This window comes from Cynoglossus semilaevis, chromosome 8 (assembly GCF_000523025.1).
Source record: "Cynoglossus semilaevis isolate Cse_v1.0 chromosome 8, Cse_v1.0, whole genome shotgun sequence".
NCBI lineage: Eukaryota > Metazoa > Chordata > Actinopteri > Pleuronectiformes > Cynoglossidae > Cynoglossus > Cynoglossus semilaevis.
Window position 1 is genome coordinate 23,113,579 of NC_024314.1, and position 13,835 is coordinate 23,127,413.

Below are 13,835 nucleotides of genomic sequence, written 5' to 3' on the forward strand. Positions count from 1 at the left end.
GCTTCCCAATTGGGCTGCATATATAGAAAACAAGCGCTAGCCGATAACGATAAATGTTGTAAAGATGATGTGACTCAAAGCAGATTAGGGGGACAACCATCCTCGAAGGTACAGAGTTTACTATGTTGCAACATCTGGTGGTGAAGCTCCATGTCGTGGTTGGATTTCTCGCCTTACCATTCCCATGTTAGCACATAATATAAGCTAATCCCCACTTAGAGTCTTAAAAAAACAAAGATTATTGGTCTTTTGTTGTCTTCTGCAAAACCACATTGATCTGAAACAGTGGTTTCCTGAGAGAATTTCTTCTAGGGAGAGAAAAACATCCAATCATACTTGTTGCTGAGTGTAAATATGAAGTATATTTACCCCCCATGTTAGGGTTGTTGTTATTCTAGTAGTAAAGTTTATTGTTGCAAGGATTTCTAGAAGTAATTTTGTCTGCAGGTGTTCTTTTCTTTACAACAGACATCCCATATATCTTTGATGCCCGACAACCTCCCAAAAGAAAAAGGAAATCTGGCATCTTTCGCTTTGTTGATGATATAATGCTGCACTGGCATTTAATCAACATGAGCTCTGAGTCCAGGATTAGCAAGTGGAGACAAACAAGCAAACAATTGGTCAAGCAAAAGAGAAGCAGTTGTGTTTGTCTTGGAAGACATTACATCAACAATCAGCTTTTCTTTGCTTCTAATCTGCTTTTTCCCAAGAGAGCACAAACAACGTAAACAAAACACTTCGTCACATCAGTTTTCGTTTACAAACCTTGACCTCATGTTGTCCTGCTTGGTTGTGATTATTGGTTTTGTCGCCTTATGCTGTTGCTGTATTACTCGGATCACTGAGTGATCTAAAACAGCAACTGTTATAACTGATAAAATATGTTTATTCCTTCTGTAGAACACGTTAGACAGGGATAAAGAGTTCAAACTTTGCTTGCCAACAGCGTAAAAACCCCAGCCTTTGGTTGTGATTCAGCTAAAACAGGGTAAGTAGTCACTTTGATCTGTTTAGACAGGCACAGTACCATTGATAGTCAAAGCAGAAGTTGAGAACACTACAGTGGAGAAGCAGTGTCTATAGTTCTATTGAAATCCTAATACATCACTTCAGAGTTCCTACTGTTTTATATATATATATATAATCTACATTTCTTTGTTATAGCAGTGACACCATCTTTCTATTAGATTTGCTCGAGCCTAATTACACTGAATTTGTAACGTGTTTTTACTTGTCGGGGCTTTGAAGGCTGTTAAATCTATCAGCGTGAAGAAGGGCAAAACAATGGTGTTGTTTTTTTGTTGTTTTATTTTCACTGGCAATACAGAACTGTGCTGAACCCCGGTTATTATCAGGAAGTGCGTCCATTGAGAAGAATGTGCCGAGCAGACTTAGCTGAGGACAGAGGTGGCTGGTTTAAGATCTTCAGGACTTTCCAGAAGATCTACTCCTGTTCTTATTTTACTAGTGGTTTACCACAATGTTTCTTAAGTTCTGAGCATTGTTTCCTTGAAGTATGTAAAGTATGCAGCTAGCCTCACTTTTAGTTTATATACAGAACCCCCTGGTTTCCCCCATAGGGGGTGCTATAAAGGCAATTATGTCCTTGTTTATGAGCTGAATGTACTGGTAAAGTATGTTATGATTTTAAAATTGATGGAGTCACCGAAATGAATCATAACCTTTCCACAAAAACAAGTCATCCATTTTGGTTCGATCAAATAAGTAGGTACAGATGAGTCGGCAAACGATTGGTTAAACAGGGCCAGAGCTCCATTTTCCTGTGGAGCTGTACACGCAAATGAGAAATATCTGAATGACTAGTTAAAAACCTCATATTCACATTTCTGTTATGCATGATGTTGTAGTTCTCCTCTTACATTCGTGAGTCTTCTTTAAATCGTCTTCTCGAGAAACAAGGAAATCTTTAGTGATCAGCTTTCAAATAGAAGATAATAAAGATTGATTATTCCGCTGCATTTGAGCAACTAGTCTTACATGTCCTATTTTGAAATAAGGTCACTTTAATTCTTAAGTTTGCCTTACATTTGCTGTTACGCCTTACAAATGTCCCACACAGTGATATCACTACGGAATGATAGCCACACCTGTGATAACCATGATCGAAATTAGCATGTATTTGAGAATGAGTTTATCGGATGTACAGGGCAGATGTAGAACTTCTTACTGTAAGACAACGTTGCGCAATGAACGTTTCTTTTATTTCAAGTGGAAATGTACAGGTTACCTGTTCCCAGGTCACTTCCTCACACTGTTCGTAGCTTCCCCTAATTGTACTTCGTTAAGGTGGTTTGATTAAGAAACAAGGGAATGGCTCTTCTTTTTTTATTTCCTCGGCTTGTTGTCAAAGCACCTGTGTGTCTGAGCGTGTTTGCTTTCCTACTTCCTGTCCCATGACTCCGTTTGTCAGCTGTCTCTGTGGTCATGTGACTGATTTTACGGTCTCCTCTTTGTCACCTTACACAAATATTCTAGTTTTGTGCGTTTCCCAACATCACTTTCTTTGTCACCTTACACAAATATTCTAGATTTGTGCGTTTCCCAACATCACTTTCACTGTGAGCTGTTGTTTCAAAAACTGATGCTCGGTATTCAGGCAGTTGTCACTCGGCATGTGACGGAGACGAGGAATCGGGAACATTCCTCACAGTCCTACGCTCTTGTGTGTATGTCTTTGCATGCTGATTGAGTTTGGGAGGCTGTGTTTGTGCGGTTCAGAGTGACGCTGAGGGAGAAGGGGAATGGAAGACGTGGACATTGTGCTTCTGTCTGACCAATCAGATTGGAATGCTCCTCACGAATTAAGTGTCCAACTGAGTGATTGTGTATTGTGTAATGTTATCGTTATAAACATTGAAGTCACCTTCGCTGTGTTCCTTGGTTCTGCCTGTTCTTCAAACGTGTAAGCCCTGGATGCCTCTGTGCAAAGTCATTGTATTTAATTTATTCAAACATCCAAAAGGCTTTGAAAGCAGCGAAGAAAACTTACCCACAAATGCCCATTAATTTATAGATTTGTAAACAAATAGACCTTTCTTTTGCTATGATTTTATATTTAATTTATTTAGTCTGTCAAATTTGGTCTTTTTCACATTTGACCAATTGGTTCAAACTGCAACTAAATAGAGATTTATTTTGTTTTTTTGTGTTTTGAGTTGCTATTTATATACGAAATACAAAAATCTGCATACTGGTATTACTGACTTTAGTCTTTGGTCTCACTCATTGGTATTCCTTTCAGTGAATTCACCACTGGCAAGAGCAGCACTGTCTGACTGGGCAGAAGGTGGAAGAGGTCCAATTCACACTGTGTGTGTGTGTGTGTGTGAGTGTGAGTGTGAGTGAGATTGTGTGTGTGCACACGGACTGCCTGATCAGCAGTCCTGTCCTACAGGAAGTCCCGTGGTTGGCCTCCTCTGGTGATTTGGGCTGAAGTAGTAGAACATGTTTCCTTGTTTGCTGCCTTCTTTTTTAAAAATGGTACCTTCAAGTGTTTCTAAGTCCTGTAATCTTTATGTTAATCCCTGTCATTCATTTTCTTTTACATCTTGAGGCATTTTTTCCCAGCCTTTCTCATTTATTTCTTACTAGAGATGCATGTTATAAGGTGACCGATAATTTCATATTGTCTACTTGAAATGATCTGCATGTGGACCCTTTTTGTTTTTGCATTTAATAATGTTAATGCATTTTAAAGCTTGGCTGCAGTTTGGTTGGCATAATACGACTATCGGGGGGGAAAAACGATGTTGTTCCACTGCATTTTGTAGCTTTGCAGAGCAGATCTCCAACTAGAAAATAGCTAAAGATGAAAACATTTATCTCAGCCCCTCTAGTCACAAATGACCTTCATTTGGGTTTGGTTTTTGTTGATGCTCAGAATTTTACGCATGTTTAAACACGTCTGTTTTTTATAAATAAATAAAAATCAGCAGGATTGTATTCCCCTTTTTCTAAACCTTCTCAAATATCACTTCCTTTTAATGACTTCTCCTGTTATCCCATGCTCTTCCTGAAAATGTTATCAATTCTTCACTACAAGGTATTTGTATTTGTAGCGACTGTGGTGTGAGTGAGCACACTATTGGCCCTAATTAGTATTCAGGCAGATGAAACTGTCAGAAAGATTAATATTATGAATTTGATGGAAATACACCAGTAAATATCTGTTCCATTTGGACTGGACCTCTGCCATCATGTTCATAAATGCAGCAAACCAATAACAGAACAGACTGACTTCATCATGTTCATAAATGCAGCAAACCAACAACAGAACAGACTGACTTGTGTGCCATGTTCTGAACTGTCCGTCATGAAGCAACTTCACATACTGACTCACACACCATCGCGATGATGTAATGGTTCCTCCTAAGGTACACGTGTACTTCTGTCATCTTGCTTGGCAAGATTATTGTGAGTCACTCATGTGACTTTGCTAGCAGCAACTACTGCTAGCAGTTCAGCTGTATCCTGATGTTGTGATTATCTGACCTGATTAACCCTAAAAATGACCTTCCTGACGTGGTTGTTGTTGTTAGCAGATGATGTCATCATCTGTCTTTTGGGAGAAATACTGTTACAGATCAACGGTTGATGACCTCTCATTATTAGCGGCCCTGCCTGGTTGACGTTACTGTGTATTGGTCCGATGCGTTAGACACCTAGTGGAGCTTTGGCTTGGCCTACTGTCCTCGTCTCAGTGAACAAGCACTTAATGGATTGGATTTATGACCCATCTAGGTCATTACTAGCGCTGAAGTGTTTAAAGCACTTAATGGATTGGATTTATGACCAATCTAGGTCAGCTCTGTGCGTTTTGTTGTTTGTTGTGTATTTTTGTTCAAAATGAAGACTACCTAATGTGGGCTGTAATGTATCCCCGAGGCAGACGACGATGATGCAGGGTTGTGAAGCGCTCCGACAATTCAGCTGTCGGTGCTTTTACGGTTAATTCCGGGTCAGAGCCCAGGAGCGGAGTTTTGAAGCGTGCACAGAAATGCATAAATTAACATGAATATTTAAAGTCGGCTTCTAGTCCCTTAACTTACGCCGTTATATTATATTCTTCATGATCCGATGTTATCCTGAAATGAGGTGGAATGGTGCTGAGCCTCTCATTCTTAAACAGATCTAGATAATTATGCTTCGAACATTAGCTTTAGCTCTAAGAGTTCTATGGTAATTTTTTTAGCTCTAATTACGTATCCTAATTATGTCCCTTGAATGTAGACAGCCTTGAAACTATCACATTAAAATGTCAACCTAACCTCCCCGGCCTGAGGCCAAAGGCAGGAAAACAGCCAAACTAAAGCTCTTCAACTTGTCATGACGTTTGCAGAAGTTCTTGTCATGTCCTTGTTTATCAAGGACAAAGAAACCACCAGCTATTTCCCCTGTTAATGGGTCTGGCTTTTAACTGTGATAATGACTGTGGAGCCTGGCTCCAGAGTGAGAGAAAAGCTCTTGAGCTTGTTGTTATCACAGCAGGAGTTTGACCTGCTCCTCTGATCGTACGTGTTATTGCTGCAAAACCGGTGTGTTTGTGTGTTTAATTTACTGGCCGTGTGACTCTGGTGATGTTATGTATAAAAATCTAGGTGCTTGGGTTGTAATGGTGTTCAGGAGATATGGAAATCACATAAAAAAGTTGTGTTGCCAGGCCATAATTGTTGTACGGGAAGACGGATATCAGCTTTGAGGTCAAAGGTACTTCGTGTCCTTGGTGACGTCCAGGAAAATATTCAATCAGTCATTTCCTGTCAGCTGAGTCTTATATGGCCAACTTTATAACAGGATTCTATTTCAACGGTTGGCACGACTTCCCTCCCTCTGCTCTGCTTCAGAAAAATAGGATTTGCCTTTTCCTACAGCTGGAGTTTTGTGCTGATCTTTGACGTTTTTAATTTGTGGAAAAATAAAAGTCAACCTTCACTCGTTGTTTGGTCCAAGGTGTTAATTTTCCTCCACGTCTTATTTAGAGATGGTCGGCATGGACTAAAGTCTCAAACTCAAAGTTGTTTTGTTTTTTTAGGCTAAATGATCACAAGGAGAACTTTATAACATTCTCGGTGGAGGTTATAAAAGGCGGCCATTAATTAAAAGTTTCCAAACTTTTTTTGCAGCGATAGCAGCTGAGCAAAGTTGACCAGAGGTAAAAAAAAAAAGAAAGACCACTGTGGCACAAATAGAGAAAATACAGAAATTGCACTTGATCTGCCTTGCTGCGACATTCCTGTGGCCCCTGCACCAGGTCGCCCCCCAGGTTGGGAACCACTGCTCAAATACATTGTGTTTAAATTCAAACTTGTTTTTTTTCCACTTCCTGTCTATGTCATTTATGAGTAGGGACTTGGTTCGATCCAATTCCTTGGAATCATTTTTCTGCTTGCTTAACAGTTCCACAGAACTCAGCGAGAGCCAAAAAGTGTTACCCATAATGCAGTAGGAATTGATAGGAAAGTGATCAATTCCAATCACTTCCCATCTCTACCTGTGAGGTCCATTTATATGGCAGCACTTCTCACCTTGACTCCCCCCTCCCTCCCTTCTTCCAGAGCCTCTCTTCAGCAGTGGTCCAGGTTTACACAGCAGACAGGAACTACAGCTGGAGTAAGAGATGTTGTGGTGTGGCCTGTCTGGTCAAAGACAACCCACAACGGTCCTACTTCATCAGAGTCTTCGACCTCAGGGTAGGTCAACCCACAGTCACCGTTTCTGTGGTTTTAAAGCTTTTAAGTAACTGTACTCAACCATACTGTCGAAAAGCCAATATTTAACAGTCTCACTGCACTGTACTTGTCTTTTGTTTTGCTTTTTCAACAGGAGGGAAAGCTGACGTTTGAACAGGAACTTTACACTAACTTCAGCTTCTATGCCCCCAAACCTTACTTCGTCACGTTTGCTGGAGATGTAAGTTTTATCACCTGCACTAGTTGTCAAGACCAAGCTGGAGAGTATTTACGTATTTACAGGAGTATTTTAGATTTTTCTTTTACCTTCAGAAATCTCTACGTTTGTAAAAAGTTTGTTCATCAGTGACGCATTATTTGCGGTTTAAAACTTAAGCTTAAAAAATGACGGCTCTGCTAAGTCATTCATCAGTTAGTCACTATTTTACTCCCTTTGATTTTTACTCCCTTTTACTCCGGTCTGGGTGTGTAAACACCACACACTCACACCAGTGAGCAAAGCAAAACCAAAAACACCTTTTTTATGTAGCACACAATTTTGGTCGTTTTAATATTTTATTATTTACTCTATTATTTAAATTGTTTTTAATAATAACTCAATTATGTTGCATAGCTTTGCGGTCACATGACGAGAATTACTGTGTGATTTCAGACGTGCCAAGTTGGTATGAACTTTGCCAGCGAGGAGGAGACCAAACGATTCCACGGCCAAATGTCGGAGCTGGTGGGCAGAAGACAAAGGAGAAGTGGTAAAAATGAATACAAATCAATCATAAACACTGTCTGAAGTCACCTTAACGGAGTAAATATGGTTACAATCAGATTTGATCTCAAATAATACCTGAAATTCTGTCTTATTTCTGCCTTATCGTTGAGATTTTTCTCTTCATTAAAAGTCTTTTTTTTTTATCCTTTGAAATGAACATTTCATATAAAATCACACTTTTTTCTGCCTCTGCCACTCAGCTCTTAACTCCTAACTTTCTTGACTGCCGAGGTCCGTCCTCGTCGATTGTCTCTCTTTTTGAATCACGTCCTCACTCTTCTCGTGGATCCCTCTCTGTTCTGTTCTCTGGATCAGATTTCTCATCTTTCCAAAACAGTTTTTACTGAAACTCATTCTCGTTCAATCTCAATCCAAACACTTCCTCTTTGCTCCGGGGGCCGAGGGGCCACATTTCTGCACACTAACCCACTCGGCTGATTCATCTGAACGTACCCAGTCCTCCATCTGTTCTTTTGCGGCTTCTCTTTTCTTCACTAACCCGAGTCAGTTGTCAGAGCAGAATTGTAACGGTTTTATTTTGTCTGTGTTCACAGAGAAGAGACGCGACCCGCCAAACGGTACGTTTTTTTTATTTGTTTTTGGACAATGAAAACAGCTTCAGACGTTTGTCTGGTGATGCTGGGAAACATTTGTCATTCTGGTTGTGGAGGATTTTTTTTTTTTTTTTTCAATGTATTTGTGTGCATTTGAACATGACACCATTGACCTGGCATCCAGCAGAAGTGAAACAACTAAATAAACATTTAAAGGTCTAGAAAATAAAAAAAACATGAGGGTAGGGTTACAAACGGAGGCGGGAAAAAATACGAGCTGCACAGACGAACTGTGCAGAGACTGACATTTTGAAATAGTTGAATAGATGTCAATCAGTGCAAGACATTTCCTGTCCGTACACGCTGCATTATGCGTACAGCGAATGCTACGTGTTCCATATCTGAGTTATCATCGGCATCTGTTCTGCCATTTGTTTTTCCTCACTCTACTGTTTTCCTGCAGTAACTTTATTTTTTTTAGATTTTAGTCAAAACAACCCATCAGTTTGTGCAGCTCTGGAGTCAAAACCCTCATATTGTGTATTACAGTACTTCAGTGCTACATGAAGGCTGGTATTTTATCACGTCTCTCAGAGGTGACCTCTAGAGGCCTCAGTTTGTTTGGTTGGAACAACAAAAACATTTTTTTGGTTATTTTAACAGACTTCGTTTTTAGATATAGGACAAAATTTGTTTACAGGCAAATTTAGCAGTTGAGGAACCGGCTTGTTCATACATGTACGTGTTTGTGTATTTATGTATTTTTACGAGAGGGTGCATTTGAGCATTAAGTCACTGTTTATGATCATAACAGCTGAATTGACGTGGAGATTCTCCCGTGGATCCTTTTACTATAATCACAGATTTAAACCATTTGGAAGTTGGCAGCTTTTTTAGTCGCTTTACATTTTCATTTAAGAATTTTTTTTTTTTTTTAATCAAGAACTTTAAAGTACTTTACTGCAAAAATATGTCCAACCTGTTTCTCTGCCAGTTTTTTCTCTCCTTCTAAAGATACATACAACCCAGAGCCAGGACTTAAAATATACAGAATCTTTTATATTTATATATATATATAAATAAATATATATGTAAATAAGTTTCACATTTCCTTATTTGCCAGTTCCCATTTCCCATTAAGGGAAGCTGGGCAACAAATATGTGAATTTGAGGTCAAGACATTGTAAGATAATATTTGCCAACTAAAAGGACATTCAGCACGAAGTGATGACTCTTTAATTTAATCTGCCTTTATCGTCCCCCGTTGTCTCTCTCTCGTTCGTCTCTGCGGTCTTCCACTGTCGTCAGTTGCTCGAGATTAAAAACGCTGAGGTTATTCGTGGGATTACGCCACGCAAGGGTTTTAATGGTTATGTAAAAAACCCAGCGCTGAAGCCAGAATAACTGGCTGAGATTAAAAAGCCTTAGTGTGTTGTGCATGAAGTGGGCGGAGCTAACCTTGGCTCAGATGGAGAAATGGTGACCGCCAAAGGGATAGAAGTGAAAGTATCTAGTTGTGCATCATGCTGTCATAGAAAAAGGAGAGGTAACATACGCAAATGTCAGATGTTGTAACGATACAGGCCGCAGCCAGAGGCTGAGAGAACAGGCGACAGAAAGTAATGGAAGGAATCTGAGAGGAAGAGCGAAGGCGAGCTGTTGGCTGGCTAAGTGTTGGCTGGATGTGCGCCCTTCCGATGGCACTGCTGGACGTCTGCCCTCGCAGCTCGGAGAGAGTAGGCGTTTCAACTCCACCAGATGTCCTGAATTGTTAATTCACTAAATGCTGACTGTTGCACAGACCGGCTCATTTTCCCAGACTGGTGTTTTGGGAAAACCTTGGAGATGATGTTTGTTTTTGGGGGATTCAGAGGAGAAGAATGCTTCACCCCCGAAGACTGGAGTCACTACTGAGACCGTTCCAGTGGATTTTTTTTTTTTGGTCACGGATGAAGTTTATCTTTTTTTTGTTAAATCTGCAGGGATGGAAAATCCTGATGAACTCCAGTATCCTGATGTAGACATAAGATCCAACATCTATTTAAAGTCTGGGTTTTCTTCCTGATTCTCTGTGGAACATTAACACCCAGCCATCAGATTCAATGATGTTCTGCACATTCCTGTCTCCTCCCTCAGAGGAACTTAATTTTGACGTAAGGGAAGGAACAGAATCAGTAGGATGTGAAACCTTCCTGTCCTTCCTACATTGCATGGTTCTCCCTCAGGACGAGTTGTTCCCTTCTCTGTCCAAATCAAATTGCTCTGTAGAGTCATCAGAGTTGAAATAAACTTGATCCCTTTGACACGTTCACCCGGGCTCTGTAATGGTTTGGGGCTGAATTTCTTCTATTGCTCTCATATTGTCATGAGTCAATGAGTAATTAAATCCAAACTGTATGTCTAAGCATTCGTTGGTCAATGATTCTGTGAAAGCCAGTAAATGTAATGTCTTCTGTAACTGAACAGACAGTGCTGTGTCTGAGAAACAGAACCTCGAAAACTCAAATCATCAAGTTCCACTCAACTTTATGCAGGAATTTTACACAAATTAAAAACATTTGGTTCGCTAATTTGCCTAATTTTATCCACCATCTCTTCTACTCTCCCAGGTCCGACGTTGCCCATGGCAACCGTCGACATCAAGAACCCGGAGATCAGCAACGTTCACCGCTACCAGAACAACTCTCAGGTGAACAACATCGTACACTCCACTTTCCCCAAGAGGGAGAAGAAAGGAGGCAAAGGGAAGAAGAAGAGGTTGACCAAGGCCGACATCGGCACACCCAGCAACTTCCAGTGAGTCGCAGAACCGATGTGATTGGTTCATTTTATAGTTACGATCGCCAACGCAACGAGGCCAAGGAGACGTGATTTTGTTTTATTCTAGTTGACCAAACGTTAGCTCACATTTAAGTCCCAAAAGACTGTGATGTCGTCTGATGTCGTCAGTAGAGTTCATTCTCACGGCCAATTTTCTTTCAGTAAATGGAACTGTTTTGAAATTCTCTAAAGTTCTCATCGACAAAATATCAAAATTATTTTAAATCACTAACTTTTAAATTTTACTAACTTTAAAACTTTTATATATATATATATATATATAAATTTATATGTATATGTATATATGTGTGTATATATATACGTGTGTGTATATATCCCAGATCTGATTGGCTTTCGTCTTCAATTGTTCCTCCAGTTTACATGACGAATCAAAGTGTTTGGACTTTGTCAGTTTTTTCCATCTGGCTTTTATTAGTCGTCACAGAAAGACACTTCATGGACTTTGACCAAAAAAAAGTTGATACAGTTGACACTGGTCACGAGAGCAGGTTATTATTATATATTGTATCTCCTATAGCAGAGTCTCCCTCCAGTGGCTCAGAGTCTGGTTCTTCTCTGTCTTCTTCTTCTTCTTGTCTGTATTAACACCGCTGCTGAATCTGTGTGAGGTTTTAATCCCAGCTGTCATCGCTGGCTCTATAATCCTCTGGAATATGTGAACAGTTAATAACCAAGGGAGGGACAGTTATGTGTGTGAACAGATGTTAATCTGGGGTGAAGTCAGGTCTTTTCAGCAGAGTTTTCATGAATTTGTTTTTTTGGTTTTTGAAGATCTAACACTCCTCGTGTCTCTTTAACCCTCGTCTGACCTCATAATTCTCTTTAATTTGTTTTTTCAAGGCACATCGGACATGTAGGGTGGGATCCAAACACAGGCTTTGACGTAAGCACAGTTTTACATAACCTCAAGTTTTTTTAGACACTGGCAGAAATTTAGATTACATATTAAATCTGGAATATGAAGCTGATCCTGAATGGAGTTGAGTCTCTCTGCATCTGTATAATCTGTGGACTGTTCTGATGAAGAATCCTGACTAAATGTGTCAGGATTTCACACAGCTCAGAAAAGACCTAAAAACCAGATTTAAATTTTTGAATTCCACTAATGCTTTTACGGATTTGAAAAGTGAAAATAAATCAGTTGGGTTAAACTTTCAATGATGATCAAGGAGGAAGATGTTAAAATCCAAGTCTTTCATGGAAGATTGAAAAAGTACTTTCTTTACACCACTAGGTGGCAGCATCATAGCTCTAATTTCATACCTCTTCAGCGTCAAGTAAAACCTGACAACAGTTTACGTACGCTAAACATCACTTGTGTAATTGAACCTGAGATTAAAACAAGATTTTTTTTAAAAAAAACATTTAATCCAAAAGTAAAATATACACTGAAGAAAGAGTCTCTCCTTTTGTAGTCAGTTTTTTAGAGTTAACATGCTCATAGTCAATGATGTAATAGTTAAATTTGACCATCTCAAAATGATACAGCATAGAATTTTTTTTTTCAAACCCATTACCTCTGCGACGTTCTCTTATTGTCTTCCTGTCTTTGTTCTGCAGCTGAACAACCTGGACCCTGAGCTCAAGCAGCTCTTCGACATATGTGGCATTTCCGAGGCTCAGCTGAAGGACAAGGAGACCTCCAAGGTCATCTACGACTTCATCGAGAAGAAAGGAGGAGTAGAAGCTGTCAAAAATGAGCTACGGAGGCAAGGTAAGGCACGCCCGCGGTTAAGACCACGCAGGACACGGGATTTAAAAAAAAAAAAAATTATCAACTGTTGGGGGAAGAACGTCCACTTAATCTGCTGGTTCTGATCCCCAGGTCCGCCCAGGTTGAGCGGTAGGTCTCTGTGCATGACCTGCTCTGACAGCTCATGCATGTAGATTTGGACAGCACAGCAGCGTTTCTCTTTGCTGCTGCTTCGTGTTTTGGACACTGATAAAATTGACACGCAAATAATTTTTTACTTTTTTTTTTCTGCTGTGCAACTTCTTCTTTGGTCTTACACAAGGCTGAGCCACACTTTGAACTTGGAAAATTCTACTCGTGGTTTGCTGTTTTTGTAAACACTTTGCATGTGAACTGACAACTGAGAGCCGTTCTACAGTTATCGTAGATACTGTTCAAATTGAACTGACAACTGAGAGCCGTTCTACAATTATCGTAGATACTGTTCGAATTAAAAATAAAAATAAAAAATATATCCTACAGGTATCTTAAATTAATCGGTCAAAAATAAAAAATAATAGCCTTGTTATAAACTGTATTTATATCAGCAATCCCAAATACTCTGCTTCAATATTTCATTTATTAAACAACGCTGCCCCCTATGGTTAAATAAATTAACTGCATGTCTAAATCCAAGTTAGATTTTGATGTGCTGTGAAAACCTGTGACTCTTTCAGCTTTCTTGGAAATTTTTTTTTTCTTTGACCACACATTTCCATATTCCTTTCAAATTCACGTTACTCTGTTATCTTTTCTCGTCAGCTCCTCCACCTCCTCCGTCCAGAGGTGGCCCTCCTCCTCCACCACCACACCACAGCTCTGCACCACCTCCTCCACCACCACCTGCACGAGGGCGGGGCGCCCCACCGCCACCTCCTCCCTCCCGGGCTCCTGTCTCCACGCTCCCTCCTCCTCCACCTCCATCTCGGCCCTGCATGTCAGCTCCTCCTCCGCCGCCGCCGCCACCTCCAAGCCGAGGGTCCCTCCCACCCCCGCCTCCGCCGGCCCATGCTTCCATTCCTGTGCCTCCTCCACCTCCGCCTCCTCCACCTTCCTTAGCTCCATCAGGCGGAGGAGCACCTCCCCCTCCACCTCCTCCTCCACCACCTCCTGGTCCTCCTCCACCTGCTCCTCCTTTGCCCATGGAGGCTAACGGCGGAGACGGCGGTCCCTCTGGAAAGTCGGCGCTCCTGAGTCAGATCAGAGAGGGCGCCAACCTGAAGAAGGTG

The 13,835-nt window shown here is 40.6% G+C and overlaps 1 protein-coding gene across 1 annotated transcript in view; it reads left to right on the top strand.

Moving 5' to 3' along the window:
• LOC103382833 (neural Wiskott-Aldrich syndrome protein-like) overlaps positions 1-13,835 on the top strand; it is an 18,977-nt gene that overhangs the window by 1,333 nt on the left and 3,809 nt on the right. Inside the window, 9 exon segments of the mRNA XM_025057201.1 lie at positions 6,579-6,713; positions 6,847-6,933; positions 7,366-7,462; positions 8,034-8,057; positions 10,643-10,829; positions 11,715-11,757; positions 12,435-12,588; positions 12,700-12,717; positions 13,369-13,833. Coding sequence (XP_024912969.1) covers positions 6,579-6,713; positions 6,847-6,933; positions 7,366-7,462; positions 8,034-8,057; positions 10,643-10,829; positions 11,715-11,757; positions 12,435-12,588; positions 12,700-12,717; positions 13,369-13,833 — 1,210 coding nt within the window.